This window comes from Callithrix jacchus, chromosome 14, assembly GCF_049354715.1.
Source record: "Callithrix jacchus isolate 240 chromosome 14, calJac240_pri, whole genome shotgun sequence".
Classification (NCBI taxonomy): domain Eukaryota; kingdom Metazoa; phylum Chordata; class Mammalia; order Primates; family Cebidae; genus Callithrix; species Callithrix jacchus.
The window spans coordinates 22,435,263-22,456,140 of NC_133515.1; the positions used below are offsets into that span (position 1 = coordinate 22,435,263).

The following is a 20,878-nucleotide window of genomic DNA, read 5'->3' on the forward strand; positions in this document are numbered from 1 at the left end:
AATAGTTGTGTGTGTGTGTGTGTGTGTGTTTTGAAGTGGAGTCTTGCTCTGTGGCCCAGGCTGGAGTGCAATGGCAAAATCTTGGCTCACTGCAACCTCTGCCTCCCGGGTTCAAGCAATTCTATTGCCTCAGCCTCCTGAGTAGCTGGGATTATAGGCACCCGCCATCATGCACAACTAATTTTTGTATTTTTGCAGAGACTGGGTTCACCATGTTGGCCAGGCTAGTCTTGAACTCCTGACCTCCGATGATCCACCTATCTCCCAAAGTGCTGGGATTAAAGGTGTCAGCCATGGCACCTGGCCCATATGTGATTTTAACACATTTTTAGCAAGAATGCTCTTATATTTATAGATATATTTACAATTTCTTGTGCTTTTCATTTTGGTTTGAAGACCCAAGTTCCCCTCTGATATCATTTTCCTTCAGCACGAAAAACACTTAGCATGCTTTGTATTGTAAGTTTGCTAGCAACAGATTTTTAAAAATATGATTTATCTGAAAATATCTTTATTTTGACTTTGTCCTTTTTTTTTTTGAGGAAGGGAGGAAGGCAGGAAGGGAGGGAAGGAGGAAGGGAGGAAGGCAGGAAGGGAGGGAAGGAGGAAGGGAGGGAGAAAGAAAGGGATGAAGGAAGGAAGGAAGGGAGGAACGGGGGAGAGAGGGAGGGAGGGAAGGGAAGGAAGGAAATCAAGCAATGAGAGAGACATTGCCGACCTGGATCTAGAGGTTTACGAGTTGATTTCTTTTTTCTTCTTTATTTATTTATTTATTTATTTTTCTTTTTTTTTTTTGAGAGAAGGAAAGAATAAAAATGAGTAAAGGAGAGGGAGAAAGAGGAAGAGAAAGAGGGAGGGTGAACGGAAATATTGCTTTATTCTGAAAAAAGTGGGTATTAATAATGGCCAATCAATGTTTCATTTAAACCTATGAATAGGTGTGATGTGCTATTGACAAGAATGTATATTTTGTGTATTTGAAGTGGAGAGCTCTATAAATATTTATTAAGTTTACTTGTTCTGGATCTGAGTTTGAGTCCTTGATAACCTTATTAATTTTCTGTTTCATTGAATCTAAGTCTCTATGTATGTGGGTGTTAGAATCGTTAGCTCTTGTTGTTGCATTGATCCTTTTACCACTATCTCTTTGTTGCTTTAAAATCTATTTTATCCGATACGAGAATTGCAACTCCTGCTTTTTATTTATTTATTATTTATTTCTGCTCTCCATTTGGTTGGTAAATCTTTCTCCATCCCTTTGTTTTGAGTCTTTGTGTATCCTTGCATGTGAAACAGGTCTGGATGTAACATGCCATTGGGTTTTGGCTGTGTCTTTTGATTGGGGGATTTAGTCGATTGAAATTTAGGGTTACTGCTATGTGATGTTAACTGGCTGTTTGATCCATTCGTTGATGTAAATTCTTCTTTATGTTGGTGCTCTTTACTTTTTGGTATATTTTTAGAAAGGCTAATACTGGTTGTTTCTTTCTGTGTGTAATGCTTCTTTCAGAAGCTCTTGTAAAGCAGGCCTGGTGGTAATAAAATCTCTGAGTACTTGCTTGTTCATAAAAGATTTCATTTTTCCTTCAGTTGTGAAGCTTAGTTTGGCTGGATATGAAATTCTGGGCTGAAGGTTCTGTTCTTTGAGGATGTTGAATATTGGCCTCCACTCTCTTCTGGCTTGTAGAGTTTCTGCTGAGAGATCTGCTGCAAGTCTGATAGGCTTGCCTTTGTGGGTAACCTGACCTTTCTCTCTGGCTGCCCTCAGTATTTTCTCCTTCGTTTCAACCCTGGTGAATCTAACGATTATGTGCCTTGGGGTTGCTCTTCTTGAGGAATATCTTTGTGGTGTTCTCTGTATTACCTGGGGTTGAATATTGACCTGCTTTGCTAGTTTAGGAAAATTTTCCTGAATAATATCCTGAAGGGTATTTTCCAGCTTGGATTCATTCTCTCCGTCGCATTCAGGTACACCTATCAAACGTAAATTTGGTCTTTTCACATAGTCCCACATTACTTGCAGACTTTGCTCATTTCTTTTTATCCTTTGTTCTCTAATCTTGTCTTCTTGTTTCATTTCATTAAGTTGGACTTTGACCTCTGATATCCTTTCTTCTGCTTGAACAATTCGAGTGTTTAAACCTGTGCATACTTCTCAGAGTTCCTGTATTATATTCTTCAGTTCCATTATTTCACTCATACTCCTCTCTAAGTTGTCTATTCTCAATAGGATTTCATCAACCCTTTTTTCAAAGTTCCTAGTTTCTTTACGTTGGGCTACAACATGTTCTTTTAACTCACAGAAGTTTCTTATTATCCATTCCCTGAAGCGTGATTCTGTTATTGGGATGCGCTTGTTCTCCATCAAGCCTTGTTCCATTGTTGATGTGGAACTGTGATCATCTTTAGAGGGAGAGGCGTTCTGATTTTGAGTATTCTCAGCCTTTTTACGCTGGTTTCTTCCCATGATTGTAAATTTATCCTCCTGTCGTCTCTGAAATTACCAACTTTCAGATTAGGTCTCTTGAGTGGACGTCCAGGTTGTTAGTTCCCAGGGCCAGTACAGCGGCGTTAAGACTGATGGTGCTTTTCTGCCCAGGATTCTCCTGTCTGGCTTCCTTCTTGTGTCCATAATAGGTGACTCTGCCTTCCCGGGGCTCCAAACCTTGGTCAGGAGGGGAACCAGTCTCCTTTACTCTGCTCCGAGAGCTGCCGCACCGAGGTGCCATCACAGCCACTGTGCCGGCCTCAGGAGTCATGCTGGGGGCCCATGTGGGTCCTCCAAACCTTGGTCGGAAGGGGAGCCAGCCCTGTTTATTCTGCTCCGAGAGCTGCCGCGCCGAGGTGCCGGTGAAACCGCTGCGCCAGCCACAAGAGTTGTGCTGGCGACCCGTGTGACTCCTCCACTGGGGATCTTCTGCTCCGTGAGCGACCTGAATTTGTCTGAAAGTGTGGCGTCCTCTAGTTCTCTGTGCTTTGACTGAGAGCTGCAATCCGGAGATGTTAGCGATCGGCCATCTTGGATCCTCCCCCACTCTGACTTTGTCCTTTAAGACTATTTTTGGTTGATAGAGAATTCTGGGTTGACTGTTTTACATTCAGCACTTTAATAGTGTCGCTGACCTGTTCTCTAGCATCCATTCTTTCTGATGAGGTCAGATTCCTTTCTGTCGTTGTTCATCTGCATGTGGCGTGCCATTTCTTCCCATTCATTGTGATTTCAATATTATATTTGTGTCTTTGGATTTCTGCAGGTAAAGCATGCCTACATGATTTTTCTGCATATTCTGGTTGGAGTTCTATACATTTGTGTTTTTCACCAAATTTAGGGAGTCTGGGCCATTATTTAATCCAGTAATTTTTCTCCTTTACTCTCTCCTTCCTGTCCTTTTAGGACTAGTTTCGCCTTAGAACTCTTACTGTTGTCCCACAAGTCCACAAGGCACTGTTCTTCCTTTTTTATTTTTCTTTGTGTATTTAAGGTTGAATATTTTCTGTTGGTCAGCTTCAAGTAACTGACTCTTCTGTCACCTCAGTCTGTCACTAAACCCATCCAGTGAATTTTTTATTGTGTAAGTTGGTCCCATATTTGCATTTCGTTGTTGTTGTTGTTTTAAAATATTGTTTTCTATTGAGATTTTTTATTTGGTTATTTATTATAAACTTTGTTTTCCCCTTTAGCTCCTTGAGCATAGTTACAACTGCAGTTTCAAAATCCCTTTTTTTGGTCATTTACCATCTGGTATGCTCTGAGGTTCAATAGCTATTGTTTTTCTTCTGAGTATAGGTCACTTTTTCTGGTTTACTAGTATGCCTAGTTATTTGGGACTGTATCCAGGGGTTGTTAATGATATCTTGTAGATGTTCCTTATTCTGTTGTGTTACCCTGAATATAGTGTTTAAAATTGAGATATAATTCATTTACCACAAAATTCACCACATTATAGGGTATGACAGAGTGGCTTTTAGTATATTAACAAAGTTGTGCAATCATCCTAAATACCTAACTTAAGAATATTTTCATCATTTGAAAAAGATACCCTATGCCCATTAGCAGTCATTCCTCATTCTTTTATTGCTTTGGCACTAGGACAGCACTAATCTACTTTCTGTCTCTATGAATTTGCCTATTCTGGGCATTTTGTAAAAATAGAATGATAAAATACGGGACTTTTGTGAGTGCTTTTCTTTCACTTAGGCTGCTTCAAGAATAACCTATGTTGTCACATTTAACAGTACTTCATTGACTTTTATGGCTGAACAATATTCAGGTGTATGGATATATCATATTTGGGTTATCCATTCATCAATTGATGAATATTTGGTTTAGTTACAACTTGTGGCTATTATGGTGAATCCTACAATGAGCATTCACGTACAAGTGTTAGTATAGACATGTTTTAATTTCTTTTAGGTATATACCTAGGAGTGGTATTGCTGAGTCATATGGTAACTCTTTAATCATTTGGTGAATTGCCAGACTGTTTTCCAAAGGGGCTGTACCATTTTACTTCCCACCAGCAGTTTACAAGAGTTTCAACTTCTCCATGTTCTCATGAACTCTGTTATTTTCCTTTTTTGTTATATAAATATATATATTTGTTTACGATATAACAATTTCCCATTTTGTTATATTTTCGTTCTCTTTAAACTATGAAAGTCTGTAAATATATGGGTAAGGACAATTGTTATACGTTTTCCATGGAATCAAAATAAGGATTAAGATTCTTAATATAGCCTTAGCAGAACTGGATTAGAAACTTTTATTTTTATTACACTTTAAGTTTAGGGGTACATGTGCAAGAACATGCCGGTTTGCTGCATCCATTCCCCTGTCATCTACACTAGGTATTTCTCCTAATGTTAGCCTTCCCCAATGCCTTTGCCCCCTGCTATCCCTCCCTTAGTCCCCTCTAACCTCAAGCCCCAGTGTGTGAGGTTCCCCTCCCCAAGTCCATGTGTTCTCATTGTTCAACACCTATTTATGAGTGAGAACATATGGTGTTTGGTTTTCTATCTTGTGTCAGTTTGCTGAGAATGATGGTTTCTAGCTTTATCCATTCTCTGCAGAGGACATGAACTCATCCTTTTTTATGGCTGTATAGTGCTATATTTTCTTTATCCAGTCTATCATTGATGGGCATTTGGGTTGGTTCCAAGTCTTTGCTATTGTAAACAGTGCTGCAATAAACATACGTGTGCATATGCCTTTATAACTGAATGTTTTGTAACCCTTTGGATATATACCCAGTAATGGGATTGCTGGGTCAAATGCTATTTCTATTTCTAGGTCCTTGAGGAATCGCCACTCTGTCTTCCACAATGGTTGAACTAATTTACACTCCCACCAACAGTGTAAAAGTGTTCCTATTTCTCCACATTCTCTCCAGCATCTGTTGTCTCCTGATTTTTTAATAATAGCCATTCTAACTGGCGTGAGATGGTAACTCAATGTGGTTTTGCATTTGCATTTCTCTACTGACCAGTGATGATGAGCTTTTTTTCATATGTTTGTTGGCTGCATTCTTCTTTTGAGAAGAGGCTGTTCATATCCTTTGCCCAGTTTTTGATGGGGTTGTTTTTTTCTTGTAAATTTGTTGATGTTCTTTGTAGATTCTGGTTATTCGCCCTTTGTCAGATGGTTAGTTTGCAAAAAATTTTTTCCCATTCTGTTGGTTGCTGGTTCTCTCTAATGATAGTTTCTTTTGCTGTGCAGAAGGTCTTAAGTTTAGTTAGATTCCATTTGTCTATTTTGTCTTTTGTTGCCATTGCTTTTAGTGTTTTATAGTCATGAAGTCCTTGCCGATACCAATGTTCGGAATGTTATTGCCTAGGTTTTCTTCTAGGGTTTTTATGGTGTTAGGTCTTATATTTACATCTTTAATCCACCTGGAGTTAATTTTTGTATAAGGTATAAGAAAGGGATCCAGTTTCAGCTTTCTGCATATGACTAGCCAGTTTTCCCAACACCATTTATTAAAAAGGGAATCCTTTCCCCACTGCTTGTTTTGTCAATTTTCTCAAAGATCAGATCGTTGTAGATGTGTGGGGTTATTTCTGAAGCCTCTGTACTATTCCATTGATCTATATCTCTGTTTTGGTATCTGTACCAGGCTGTTTTGATTACTGTAGCTTTGCAGTATAGTTTGAAGTCAGGTAGCACGATGCCTCCAGCTTTGTTATTTTTGCTTAGGATTGTCTTGGCTAGAAGGGCTTTCTTTTGGTTCCATATGAAGTTTAAGGTGGTTTTTTCCAATTCTGTGAAGAAAGCCAACGGTAGCTTGATGGGGATAGCATTGAATCTATAAATTACTTTAGGCAGTATGGCCATTTTCACAATATTGATTCATTTATTATGATAGCTATCTTAGTGTAAAGTGGTATCTGATTAAGGTGATTTTCATTTTCTTGATTAGTAATGACTAGAGCATCTTTTATGTGCTTATTGGCCTGTCATATATCTTCCTAAAATGTATATTCAGAACCTTTGCTATTTTTGGGTTGGATTTTTTGTCCTTTTATTGTTGAGTTGAAGGAATTCTTTATACAGTCTAGATACAAGTCCTTGATCAGATATATGACTTGCAAATAGTTTCTCCCATTCTGTAGGTTGATTTTCATTTTTTGATAGTATCCTTTAAAGCACAAACGTTCTTAATTTTGATGAAGTCCAATGTATCTGTTTCTTTCTCTTGTTGCTTATGCTTTTGGCATAAACCCTAGTAATAGTTTGTTAAATCTAAGGTCATGAAGATTTACCCTGTTTTCTTCTTAGAGACTTGTGGATCTAGCTCTTACATTTATGTCTTTGCTCCATTTTGAGTTTATTTTTTGCATATATTCTCGGTAGGGATCCAATTTACGCTTTTGCACTGGCTAAGCAGTTGTCCCAGCACCATTTGTTAAAGAAACTATTCTCTCTCCATTGAATGGTCTTGGCACTCTTGTTGAAAATCAACCTACCATAGATGTATGGGTTTATTTCTAGATTCTGGCTGGGCATGGTGGCATATGCCTATAGTCCCAGCTACTCAGAAGGCTGTGGCTGGAGGATTGCTTGAGCCCGGGAGTTCTGGGCTTTCGTGCAGTGACACAATCTCAGCACTGCAACCTCTGCTTCCAGGGTTCAAGTGATTCTCCTGCCTCAGCCTGCTAAGTAGATGGGATTACAGGTGCCCACCATCATGCCCAGCTAATTTATATATATATTTTTTTAGAAGGGGAAAAAAAGAAAAAGAGGGACAAAAGAATATTACTTCATTCCTAAAATGGGTTTCAATAATGGCTGATCAATATTTTGAGTGTTTAAAGTGGTTAATGCATATTTTATGTGTTTAAAATGGAGACCTCTATTGTGTTTATTTGTTCTGGCTCTGAGTTCAAGTCCTGGATATCGTTATCAATTTGTTGTCTCGTTGAATCTAAATGTCATTATGTGTCTTATGTATCTGGGTGTTAAAATCTCTTATTGTTACATTAATCCTTTTACCCTTGCATCCTTGTAGCTTTGAAAGCTATTTTATTAAGTGTGAGAATTACAACTCCTGCTTTTTATTTATTTATTTTTGCTCTCCATTTGGTTGGTTTTTTTCCATCCCCTTGTTTTGAGTCTTTGTATATCTTTAGATATATCGTTAGATTTTGTGGATAATGTATATTTTGTGTGTTTAAAATGGAGAGCTCTATTGAGTTTGTTTGTTCTGGATCTTAGTTCCAGTCCCGGATATCGTTATCAATTTTCTGTCTCGTTGAATCTAAATCTCATTATGGGTCTTATGCATCTGGGTGTTAAGATCTCTTATTATTACATTAATCCTTTTACCCTTGTATCCTTGTAGCTTTGAAATCTATTTTGTCAAATGTGAAAATTGCAACTCCTGCTTCTTATTTATTTATTTTTGCTCTCCATTTGGTTGGTACAGTTTTTTTTTTCCAACCCTTTATTTTGAGTCTATGTATATCTTTGGATATACCATTGGATTTTGTCTGTATCTTTTGATTGGGAGATTTGGTCGATTTAAATTTAGGGTTGCTGCCATTTGATATTAACTGGCTATTTTGTCCTTTCGTTGATAAAAATTCTTCTTTATGTTAATGCTCTTTACTTTTTGATGTATCTTTAGAAAGGGCCATACTGGTTGTTCCTTTCTGTGTATAATGCTTCTTTTAGAAGTTCTTGTAAAGCAGGTCTGGTGGTAATAAAATCTCTGAGTACTTGCTTGTTCCTAAAAGATTTTATTTTTCCTTCAAATGTAAAGCTTAAATTGGCAGGATATGAAATTCTGGGCTGAAAGTTCTGTTGATTAAGTGTATTGAATATTGGCCCCCACTCTCTTCTAGCTTGTAGGGTTTCCGTTGAGAGATCTGCTGTAAGCCTAATAGGTTTACCTTTATGGGTAACTTGATCTTTCTCTCTGGCTGCCCTTAATATTTTCTCCTTCGTTTCGATCTTGGTGAATCTAACGATTACGTGCCTTGGGGTTGGTCTTCTTGAGGAATATCTTTGTGGTGTTCTCTGTATTGCCTGGGGTTGAATAGTGTCCTGCTTTGCTAAATTAGGAAAATATCCCTGGATAATGTCCTGGAGAGTATTTTCCAGCTTGACTTCATTCTCTCCGTCACATTCAGGTACACCAATCAAGCATATATTAGGTCTTTTCACATAGTCCCATATTGCTTGGAGACTTTGCTCATTCCTTTTTATCCTTTTTTCTCTATTCTTGTCTTGTCGTTTTGTTTCATTAAGTTGGTCTTCGACCTCTGATACCCTTTCTTCTGCTTGATCCATTCGGCTGTTTAAGCTTGTACGTATTTCACTAAGTTCTCGTGTTGTATTTTTCAACTCCATAAGTTCATTTGTATTCCTCTCTATATTGTCTATTCTTTTCAACATTTCATCTAACCTTTTTTCCAAGTTCTTAGTTTCTTTACATTGGGTTAGAACGAGTTCCTTTAACTCCCAGAAGTTTCTTATCATCCACCTTTTAAAGCCTACTTCAGATAATGGAACACAGTCCTTTTCCATCAGGGCTTATTCCGTTACTGATGAGTCCTTTTCCATCAGGGCTTGTTCCGTTGCTGATGGGTTCTGATTTTGAGTATACTTGGCCTTCTTAGGCTGTTTTTTTCCCTTCATTGTAGATGACCCGCCTTTCTAATTAGGTTTCTGAGTCGACGTCCGACTTATTGATTCCCAGTGCTGGGATCCGAGCAACCCACTTTGGCAGCCTAAATAGCAGCGATAAGACTGATGGTGCTCTTCTGCCCGTGAATCTCTGGTCTGGCTTCCCTCTTGAGTCCGCAACAAGCGGCTCTGATTTCCCGGAGCTCCAAACTCCGGTCAGTAGGGGAAGCAGTCCTGTTGGCTCTGCCTGAAGAGCTGCTGTGCCTAGACGCCAGCAAAACCACTGCAGCGGCCACAAGAGTCGCACTGGCGACCCGTGGGGCTCCTCCACTGGGAATCGGCTAATCGGTGAGTGACAAAAATTCGTCTTAAGTTGTGGCGTCGTCTCGTTCTCTGAGCTTTCACTGGGAGCTACAATCCTGAGCTGTTAGTGGTCGGCCATCTTGGATCCTAATTTTTATATTTTTAGTAGAGACAGGGTTTTGCCATGTTGGCCAGGCTGGTCTCAAACTCCTTGCCTCAAGTGATCCGCCTGCCTCAGCTTCTCAAAGTGCTGGGTAATTCTTTAAATATTTTGGAGAGATGTTGTCTCACTATGTTGCCCAGGCTGATCCTGAACTCCTGGCCTCAAGTGATCCTCCTGTTTAGGATTACAGGTCTGATTGTTAGGATTACAGGTCTGAGTCACTGTATTTTGTTCTTTTTGATGCTATTGTAAACGGGTTTCTTACTTTCATTTCTGGATTATTCTTTGCAAGTTTAAGAAGTATGATTGATTTTCATATGTCAATCTTGTATCCTGCCACCTTAAAGAACTCATCATTGTTCTAATAGTTTTTAGTGGATTTTTATATTCAAGATCATTAAATTGATGAAAATAATGAAATTTTTATATACAAGATCATTAAATTTAGAGATTTGATTTTTATATACAAGATCTTTAAATCTGCAAATAGAGGTGATACTTTTATTTTTCCTTTTCAGTAACTTTTCTTTTTCTTTATTATTTCTTTTTTTCTTTCTTTTCTGATTTCCCTGGCTAGAAGCTCCAGTACAATGTTGAACAGAAGTGGTGAGAGAGAACACGCCTGTATTTTCCAGATCTTAGCGGGTGTCTTAGTCTGTTCAGCCTGTTATAACAAAATATCTTGGACTGGGTAATTTAGAAACAACATAAATTTATTCCTCACAGTTCTGGGGGCTGGGAAATCCAAGATCAAGGTGCCAAGAGATTCAATGTCTGGTAAGAGCTTGGTCTGTGTTCTCATAGTTGGTAACTTCTTGTTGAATCCTCACATGGAGGAAGGGAAAAACAAGCTTCCTTGGGCCTCTTTGATAAGGGCAGTAATCAAATTCATGAGGATGCTGCCATAATGACATAATCACTTTCTAAAGGTCACACCTCTTTTTATTATACTTTAAGTTCTGGGATACACGTGCAGAACATGCAGGTTTATTACATAGGTAGGTCGCACCTCTTAATACTATTGTATTGGGGATTAGGTTTCAATATATCAACTTGTGGGGGTCACAAACATTCAGACCATAGTTAGAGGAGAACTAGTCTTTTGCCATTTAGTATGACATTAACTATGGCTTTTTTCTGTAGGTACCTTTATTATGCTGAGGAGACTTCACTCTCTCTCTAGTTTGTTGGTGTATATATATTTTTTAACCATGAAAGGGTATTTCATTTTGGCAAATGCTTTTTCTACAACTATTGAGATGTTAATGGCATTTTGAGTTTCTGTCCTATTCATAGGATGTATTACATTAATTTTCAGGTGTTAAACCGTCTTTGCATTCCCAGGATAAATCCGTCTTGGTCTTGGTGTATAATTCTTTTCACATGTTGCTGGATTTGGTTTGCTAGTATTTTGTTGAGAACATTTGCTTCCATATTCATGAAAGATGTTGGTCCGTAGTTTTCTTGTGTTGTCTTCAGCCAGTTTGGGCATCAGGGTAATACTCACCTCTTAAAATGAGATAGGAAGTGGCTGCTTCTATTTTGGGGAAGAATTCATGAAGAATTGGTACTAATTATTCTTTTCTCTTTTCTTCTCCTCCTCCTCCTCTTCCACCTTCTCCTCCTCCCTTCTCTGTCCTCCCTCTTTTCTCTTCCTCATCCTTTTCCTCTCTTCTTCTTCTCCCTTCTCCTTCCCCTCCCTTCTCTTTCTTCTTCTTGAGATAGGGTCTCACTCTCTTGCCCAGGCAGGAGTGCAGTAATGTGATCACGGCTCACTGCAGCCTTGACCTTCTGGGCTCAAGCAATCCTCCTGCCTTAGCCTTCTGTGTAGCTGGGACTACAGGTGTACACCACCATGCCTGGCTACTTTTAAAATTTTTTGGAGAGATGGGATTTCGCCATGCTTCCCAGGCTGACCTCGAACTCCTGAGCTCAAGTGATGCACCTGCCTTGACCTCCCAAAGTGCTGAGATTGCAGGCATAAAGCCACTGCATCTAGCTTAATTCTTCTTTAAATGTGTAGTAGAGTTCAATGGTGAAGTCATCTGGGCCTAGACTTTGTAAAAATATGTGGGTAGTTTTTACAAATTACTAATTGAATCTTGTCACTTATTATAAGTCTATTCAGATTGTCCATTTATTCTTGAGTCAGTTTTGGTAATTTGTATCTTCCCAGGAATTTGTCCATTTCATATGAGTCGTTTTATTGACAAAACGTTATTCATTATATCCCCATATTCCCTCCCCTTTTTTGCTATTTATTTTCTGTATGTCTTAAATTCTTCATTCTTTGTTCCTCCACTACTGTCTCCACTACAAAAAAATTTTTGTAGTTTGCTATTTTAATTCCTTTCCCATTGCCTTTACGACATTTTTTTGTTATTTTCGTGTTGCCCTGGGGTTGAACAATAATACCTTAACTTGTAATATTTTAGTTCTGAGTTATATCAACTTAATTTTAATAGTATGGAAAACGTTTGCTCCTGTATAGCTTCTCTCCCCCATCCTTTATGCTGTTACTGTCACAAATTGTATTTTTACACATTATGTGCCCATCAACTTAGATTTATGACTAATACATGTTTCTTTTAAATATACTAGAGAAAATAAGAGTTATGAGCAAAAATTCATTTATACTTTCTTTTCTATCTGGCTAGTTATCTTTACTGGTACTGTTTATTTCTTCATATGTATTTGAATTACTGTTTAGTGTTCTTTCATTTTAGCCCAAAGTACTTACTTTAGTAATTTTCTCTCTTTTCTTTTTTTTTGAGATAGAGTTTCACTCTTGTTGCCCAGGCTGGGGTGCAATGGCACCATCTTAGCTTATTGCAACCTCCACCTGCAAGGTTCAAGCGATTATCCTGCCTTGGCCTCCTGAGTAACTTGGATTACAGGTGCCTGCCACTGTGGCCAGCTAATTTTTGTATTTTTAGTAGAGACAAGGTTTCACCATCTTGGCCAGGCTGGTCTTGAACTCCTGACCTCGTGATCCATCTGATGCAGCCTCCCAAAGTGCTGGGATTACAGGCGTGAGCGACTGCACCCACCTGTACTTTTCAATACAAAAATTTTCATTTGGTTTATTTTTATCATTGCTGTCTCTATTGACATTATTTGGTCAAACATCATTCTCATACTTTTGTTGTTTATACTTTTTTAGCTCATTGAATATATATATATAACAGCTTAAAGTTTTTGTCTAGTAACTTAAACATCTGGTCTTTGTTGGGAACATTTTGTTTTGATGCTCTTTTTTTTCTTGTGAGATACTCTCTCATTTCTTGCTTACATCATAATTTTTTGTAAAGACTAGACATTTTAAGTAATATAATGTGATAATTCTGAAAACCAGATTCTTTCCCTTTCCCAGTGTTTGCTGTTACTATTTGTCGTAGTAGTTTAGTGACTTCTCTGAACGAATTCTGTAAAGTCTGTATTTTTTGTAATATGTAGTCACTGAAGTCTCTACTCAATTATGTAATGGTTAGCCAATTACAGGACAGAGACTTTCTTAACCTCTTGGAACTAGTAAATCTCCCAGTCTTTGCCAAGGTGCTTGCCAAGTGCTAAAGGGGCACACCTTCAGCACTCATTCAGGCAGTTTACAGCTAACTCTGCCTTAGCCTTCAGTTCTTGTTTGTGGTCTTTGCTGAGCATGCATGTGACCTTTTAGATTCCCATAAGTATGTTGAAGGTTTTTCAATGGCCTTATGGTCATCTCATTCTTTAGATTTTCCTTTTAAGGTTTTTGGTCAGTCTACTGTTTGCTTTGAATGTTATTTATTGCTTTAGGCAGCTGCAACATTAAAAAACATGCCTGTGAAAATACTTTTAATAAGCATCCCCTGGAAAAAGGCATTTAGCTCTGGGAAAGCTGTGACTCAGGTCAAACAAAGACAAGTCTTTCTAGCAGACTCCACTGAACCCCAAGAAAATCTCCACTTATGAAAAGGAGAAGCAGAGAACTGGAGTTATGACTATGTAGTAACAAGAATCTGGAGGCTGAAAAGACAGACAATGAAGTCATATGAAATGACATAGCAAGGGGTAACCAAAGCATATAAAGTGTAATTCAAGTTTTGATGCTGAGTCCAGCCCTTCTGTGGCATCTTTCTCCCTGACAATAAGGACCAGAGGTGAGAAAAACAAACTAGAAAGCAGGCTTCAACCCTGGTCGGAGAGAGCTGTAGCCAGCGAAGCTTTCCTAGTCCTCCATTTTCTCATTTGTAAAATGATCTTAGAGGCCATTTCCAGCTTTAAAGTTTTCAAATATACCAACATAACTGTTTTTCCAGGGCAGTGGTACTGTGTGAATTGAGCTTTTTTTTTTCATCCTCAAGTTTGTTTAGTGGCATTTGGTAAGTAAATTTATAAAAGTTTTAAAGGGAAGAATTAGAGAAAAGGTAAGATTAGAACTCTAGAAGAGACATTACTTTGGCACCACCTGCTGGATAGCTTTCACATTTTATCCTCTGCATAAACTTCCACTGCATCTTGTTACTTTTTCGAAACGATTTTAAGGATATATTCTCAAAATTATTTGCATCCGCATTCAGATATAAATCAGATCAGCCTCTGACAGATGTAAATATCAGGTCAGCCTCTGTTAATGTAGCTGTAAATTCCCTATCACTTAAGGGGCATAAAACTTGCCCTGGGTAACTTCATTTTAACACATGGAATGTGTTTGAATTTCATATGCCATTTGTTTGGGTCTCAGTTGTACCTCAGTCACTGCTGTATCTTTCATATTAACCTTAGCTGCCTCCTGAAGGCGATACACCAGGCACTTTAGATATATTATCTCACTTAACCTTCTCTAACAAGCAAACAGCACTTTGTTAACTGAAACTCCTTTCTCCTCAGGACTTCGAGGACAACCCTTCCAGGATGATTCCTACCAGTATTATACCAGCCTTACCACCTGCCTGGAGGGTAAACTGTCAAGTTATTTAACCTCTCTGACTCTTGGTTTTCTAATCCATGAACCAAGGGAAATAGCCCCTAGACCATTAGCTACTGTGAGAATACAGTGATTACCAAAGCCTGGCACTCTGTAAGTGCTCCCAACGCTGCCAAAATTGTCATCACTTTTATTACAACAGCTATTCCTTTTCCTCTGGGACTACCCATCTTGCCCTCTCACTCCTCATTCCTCAAAGCTGGGAGGATGTCCATGAAGAAAATTCCCCATGTCCCATCTACTTAGAGCAAGATGGATTTTTTTAATTAACAAGATTAAGCTGTGAGCCAAGACCACACTTTTCCAGACTTTCTGATATATATATCCTAATTAAGGCACTATCATTTTTACATATTTATGTTTAATATGTTTACCTTCAAAAATATTCCCATACCCCAGGGAAAATTAAGCCCTTGGGCATGGTGGGCCCACAAAAAGGAAATAAACCCCCAGTGTCCATGGGGAGGAGGGTGGCCCTCCCCACCTCTATCTCCACTCCGAAACTGTTACATGAGCAAGAAATAAAGTTTTTGTCTTAACTTTCTGAAAGGTTAAAATCAAGTTGTGGCCACAGCCTGGCTGAGCCTTGACACTAATCATGTGTGCCACTCCGCTGCATTTCCACTCAATCCTTTCTCTACGTTTTTTTTTTTTTTTAATAATCTTTATTTCAAAATAATCATGAAGTTACAGAAAAGCTGGAAGATACAATACAATGCATTTTTTTCTGAACCATCAGAGCAAGTTGCTCTACCTTATTTTTACACAGATAAGCATTCACATATGTACCACTGCATCACAGTTCTTGTAAGTATTTTTATTATGAATTCTTCATCATTTAATGGCTGTATAATATCCCATAAAGTAGCTGGTTAAATCATACCTCACTTAACTATGATACTGTTTGTCTCTAATTTTATTTCTACTTTAAATAATGTTATAATAAACCCTTTTGTAAAGAAACTTTATTCTGTATTTTGAATTTTTTAAAACATCACCAGAATTGACATTATTCAAAGGTTATAAACACATTGTTGAACTTTTCACAAAAATGGAATTATGTGACCATCATGAATAAGTGTGCTCATTTCATCAAACTTTGAAAGCAAAGGGATTTTACAAATACACCATAGTAGAAACTTAGGTTAATTTGATTTTTAAAAATATCCCCTATCTTTTGGTTTGCATTTCTTTACTACTGCCGAGGTTGAGCACTTTTCTGTGTTAGATTAGCTGTGCCTCATCTTTTAAGAATTTTGTTTCTGTCCTACCATCTACTGGAGTCTATATTTCCTACAGACTTTATATAATCTAGAACTAATAGATATAATCAAGAATCAATCATTCAAAATTTCAGAGGATTTTTATTAAAAGAACAAAATATTAAGGCACGAAACATCAATTTTTCAAATGAAAATTATTCAGTTATGTCTTATATTCAATGAAATTTCTTCCAAATTATAGAACAATTTAACTTTTTAAAATAGAAAAATACAACTTCTTAAACTCCTAAAACTTCTCCCCAAATAAATGAATGTCTTCTTAGTTTTAAAGAAGTTTCTTCATGCTGTACTGAGCTCCAATATTATAATGTACAGTTCCTTAAAAATCTAGTTTTGCCACTTACATACATTCAATGTGTTTGACCAGCATGTTAACCAATGTTAAACTTCTTCTAAGCATAAGGCTTGGTGCTTTGTACTGCTTATTGCCTGCTTTGATCATACACAGACACAAGTACCAGAACTAGCGATCAGAAATCTAACATAGCATCTATCCAAACCTTAGTCAAGTACAGCCTAGTGCAACAGACTCAAACTTTTTTTTAAAAAAAGGATATATAAATCAAAATGTATATGTACATTTTTCATACTTTGTCTTGACAGTATAGTAATGTAAACATTGTACTGTAATACAAGGGGAAAGGGTGGCATTTTCTACAGGATGTGTAAGTGAAAATATTATTTTCTTTACAGGAAAAATATGGGAACATTCTATCATCTCTCAGGCTTAAAAAATTCACATATTCACCAATTTTTCCTTATTTTTGCAATAAAACTGCTATCTAAAGCAGATGTTTAAATACTAATCTAAATCAAATCATGAAAATTCCCTTTTAAGAAAATTTCAAACATAATATGAATCTAATATAAATGGCATAACCAGAACACTTAAGCATTTTGCCTAAAAAAACATCAAACCAGACCCGTATCCTCGGATTCCCTCAGTAACAGGGAGACCCATCTTTACTTTTAGCTGGCATGCTAAAAGTAAACAAATTTCAGCACCTCAGAGGCCCTGATGGCCAGTTTCTGGAAACTTTGTGTAGAAGCAAGGATGATGAGTTGCTCAGTGGCCCTAGGTATAACTTCCCCCGGTGTCCCTCCTGTGAACTATGGCTATGCCGTCTCATGTATGTGAGGGGCCTAAGAAGGCCCTCCGTAGAAATACTCAATCCAGGTCATCAGCCATCAACAGATGGCACAAATATCACTGAAGGTGACAGATAGCACATGCCCTTCTAGAAACAATATTTGTGACCAGGCTACTAGGAGGGAATTCTGCTTTCTCTGGATGGAAGAAAAGTTTGCAGAGCAGCCTGTAGCTGAGCTACAGAGGTAGCATCATTTATGCTACCAACTGTAGAAAGACATGTTCTGGTAAACATGACTGCGGTTCTGTCAGAGGCAGTTTCCCTTATCATCATACTCACCATTACCTCCTCAATCCCACTCTGTCAGATTTGCAGCTCCTACTGCCAGTATTCCACATTTGCAAATTCAACTACAGCCATGTAATAAGTAGGGGGTCATTCTGTCTCAAAACTTGGGGAGTGGGGTATTACATAAAAATATTAATGGACTTAGGGGAGAATACACCAGAACATAAATGCTGGGAACTGTAGTGGGTGGGAACCCATTACTGCAGCAGAAACTGAAATAAGAAATGGAATTCACAATTGTTAAACTTTTTTTCTCCCTAGGAAGGATACCCCCAAAGCAAGGGCATCTTGAAAAGTATGCCTTTCTCAGCAGTGTTTGCCAACACTGTTCACTTTCCACATGGTCAGGAGTGAAAACACATTTGCCAATATCTTTCAAGAGATATGACTGCCAGAAATAGATCTTCTTTGCTACTCTCTCTGAAATGAGTAAACAAGAAATAAATACAGAAGGTAGGCTTTTGAAAGAAAAAGAAAAAAATTTGCTTTGTGGTTTCACAGTAAAAAAAATTGGAGGTTATATTTAAGTGTTTGTACCGGTTAAAATTTCAATGTTTTCTTAATCAAAATTCTCTGAAGTCATTCTCAATTTACAAAGTTAGAACTCCTTCAAAGAAAAGACATTCAAGACTCTAACTTTAATTACTATTCTAAATGTCCACTAGCCCTGTATCTTTGGTCATGAAAGCAGCAAAACATTCACATTTTCACCATACTACATTCAATTGCCTTTCAAGTTTAGAACATTCTACATTTTTAAAAAAGACATTAAAGCAAAAGATTTCATATTACACATTACAAATATATGATGTAACAAAATAGGGTATAAAACATGGTTGATGTTTAAGAAATTAATTATAAAATCAGCAATGATGTAGCATGCAACTAAATATATGCTTTTATTATGAAATGTAATATGCCAACATTATGAAAAAGATACAGTTCTAATTTCCATGAAGTTCACCAGTAATGGGTCTCCCAGCTTGCTGGGTAGGAAGTGCTCTGGGGGAGCCATATGGCCACCACCCGCCCCGGCAGATTCAGCAGCATCACACGTACACATGGCCTGAGTGAGGGACAACGAGGGCAATTCTTTGGTAGTGACTCTCAAGAAATCTCTCTGTGCACTTGTGTTCCCCTAAGCTCAGAGAAGACCAAACTCCATCATTTGATGTGCATGAGACTCACAAACAAGGGCCTTGTGCAGATTTTAAAAAGGCGGGGTTGCAAAAACCTATAAATATGCCTATATTCCAACATTAACCAAGTTTTACTTAATATCGAATCACTTCAATACAAATGTCAAAGAAAAGTATTATTGCATCTAGTAAACCCAAGACATAAAGACACAGATATACTATAGTCCAGAAGAATCACAATATCTACCTCAAAGGTGACTGGAAAAAAAACCAATGTGTTTATTAAAAAACATTTTTCTTTGATCTGGAATTGTCATATGTTCCAGAGAAAAGAGGGAGAACCCAAACCCACGTCTGCCACCTGTCAGCTAAGAGGCATCTGTGCCGATAAAGTATTCTTTATCATAATGCTTTCCTTGTTATTTCCAAATCCAATTTAATAGACATTCAACTGACACTCAAGAGTCAACTTTAAAAGGATTACAGAACCCTCCTGCCACCTGAATCCTTCATTTTGACACATAGACTTCCAAGATAACACAGTAAAAACTTGCTATGCAATATCAAAACAAAGCTCACTTTCAGTCTTGATGAAGGATAGTCCTTCATGCTTAACTACATTTCACTTATATGGTTCTAATCACATTATCTTTTCTGAAGAGAACATTTTTTCAGCCATTTCAGATCTGGTCATGATTTCCTGGAGAAAAAAAAAAGATATATATCAACATGTTGATGCTGCTTCCAGAACCCTAACAAAAAATTTCTAACCTTTCAACAGCTACATTTAGGGGAACTAAATACATTCTACAATATATACATGGAAATATCAGGTGCAGAAAATAAAAGGCAAAGTACAGTGGCTCATGCCTGTAATCCCAACACTTTGAGAGACTGAGACTGGAGGATTGCTTGAGGCAAGGAGTTAGACACCAGCCCGGGCAACATAATGAGATCCCATCCTTATAAAAATTTAAAAATTAAAACCATATAATTCATACTCTCCAATAATGCATAGTCAGTTATCTGCTTCTACACATTTCCTGCTAGCTAGAAAACATGTCAGGTTCAGAATCTCCAGTGAGAGGCAGGAATGGGGTTAAAATATTGTGTTTTTTAAAATTTTATTTCTTTTATTTTTAAGACAGAGTCTCTCTGTCACCAGGCTAGAGTGCAGTGGCGCGTTCTAGATTCACTGCAACCTTTGACTCCCTGGTTCAAGTGATTCTCCTGCCTCAGCCTCCTGAGTAGCTGAGATTACAGGTAGGTGCCACCATGCCCAGCTAATTTTTTGTGTTTTTTTTTTTTTTAGTAGTGAGGGGGTCTCACCATGTTGGCCAGGAAGGTCTTGATCTCCCAACCTCGTGATCCACCCACCTCGGCCTCCCAAAATGCTGGCATTACAGGCGTGAGCCACCACCCCTGGCTGCTAAAATGGATATCTTAGGCCTAGTTCATCTAGAGATTTGCCTCACTTTACTAAATTAATGTATTTTTGAAATTACAGATGATTTACTAATACTTTACAGAAAGATGTAATACTTGTAATACTCTAGAGGAAGATGTAGCATAAAATTACTTTTAAAAGGGCATTTAAATTACTTTTAATCTACATGCTACATCTTTCTGTAGAGTTATAAATCTTAAGTTTACATGTTTTGCAGCAAGGCCTTCTCAAACCTTCCCATCCCAGTATAGTCAAATAACAGAGTGATGCCAAAATCATTTCCCTTCTCTTTCAATGAATAGAGCTCTGGCTCCTCTTATGTGCTACAGACACCATACAAGTGACTATTCAGCTACCACTAACTTCCCTCCACCCTTCCTTTATGAAAGTTAATGTTCCATGTATCCAACCTTTAATTCTTACACTTCAGATTTCTTCCTGCCTTGGACCACAACTCAATGTCCAAGCGATCCACAGCTATTTTTTTTCCCCAAAAACTTTCCTAACTCCACATCCTCTATCCAAATTTCCTGCTTAGTAAATGAAAATGAGATAGAAACTTTAATACCTCAGCAAAATATCTACAAGTATCAGAGGTTAACTTAGACAAACTGCCATCTTAAAATCTTTTAAACTCTTATCTATAAACAAGATTTTAGAAAATCACAGAATCAAGATCTCATAAAATAATCCTTCATTTCTTCCATACCAATAAATATTTATCTTGTTCTTATTTGAAGTGAGGACTTTATCCATAAGTCCTTTAAACTTTACCCACAAATCAATTCATAGCATCTTTCTGTCTACTCAATTTATAATAATCATAAAAAGTAGTTTTCAGAACTTCTTTCTGAAATACATCTCTACTTTGTGAAAATACCAGCTCCAAGGAGATATGCAAAAATATATTTTACCTCGTCTGAATCCACTAATACTGGAAGAGCTCTGAAATAAAAGGGAAAAAAAGGTGATAATGTTGTTCACAGTAAGGCAAGTGTATCCATGAAAGCTGAA

General features: G+C 37.6%; 1 protein-coding gene across 2 annotated transcripts in view; it reads right to left on the reverse strand.

Annotated features, from left to right (window-relative positions):
- Positions 1-15,900: 15,900 nt before the first annotated feature.
- TMEM87B (transmembrane protein 87B) overlaps positions 15,901-20,878 on the reverse strand; it is a 63,577-nt gene continuing 58,599 nt past the window's right edge. For both annotated transcript variants that reach the window (XM_054244733.2, XM_054244731.2), the window contains exons 18-19: positions 20,779-20,809; positions 15,901-19,117 (exon numbers count right to left, since the gene is read on the reverse strand). In XM_054244733.2, coding sequence (XP_054100708.2) covers positions 19,058-19,117; positions 20,779-20,809 — 91 coding nt within the window. In that variant the 3' untranslated portion in view covers positions 15,901-19,057. The remainder of the gene's footprint in view (positions 19,118-20,778; positions 20,810-20,878) is intronic.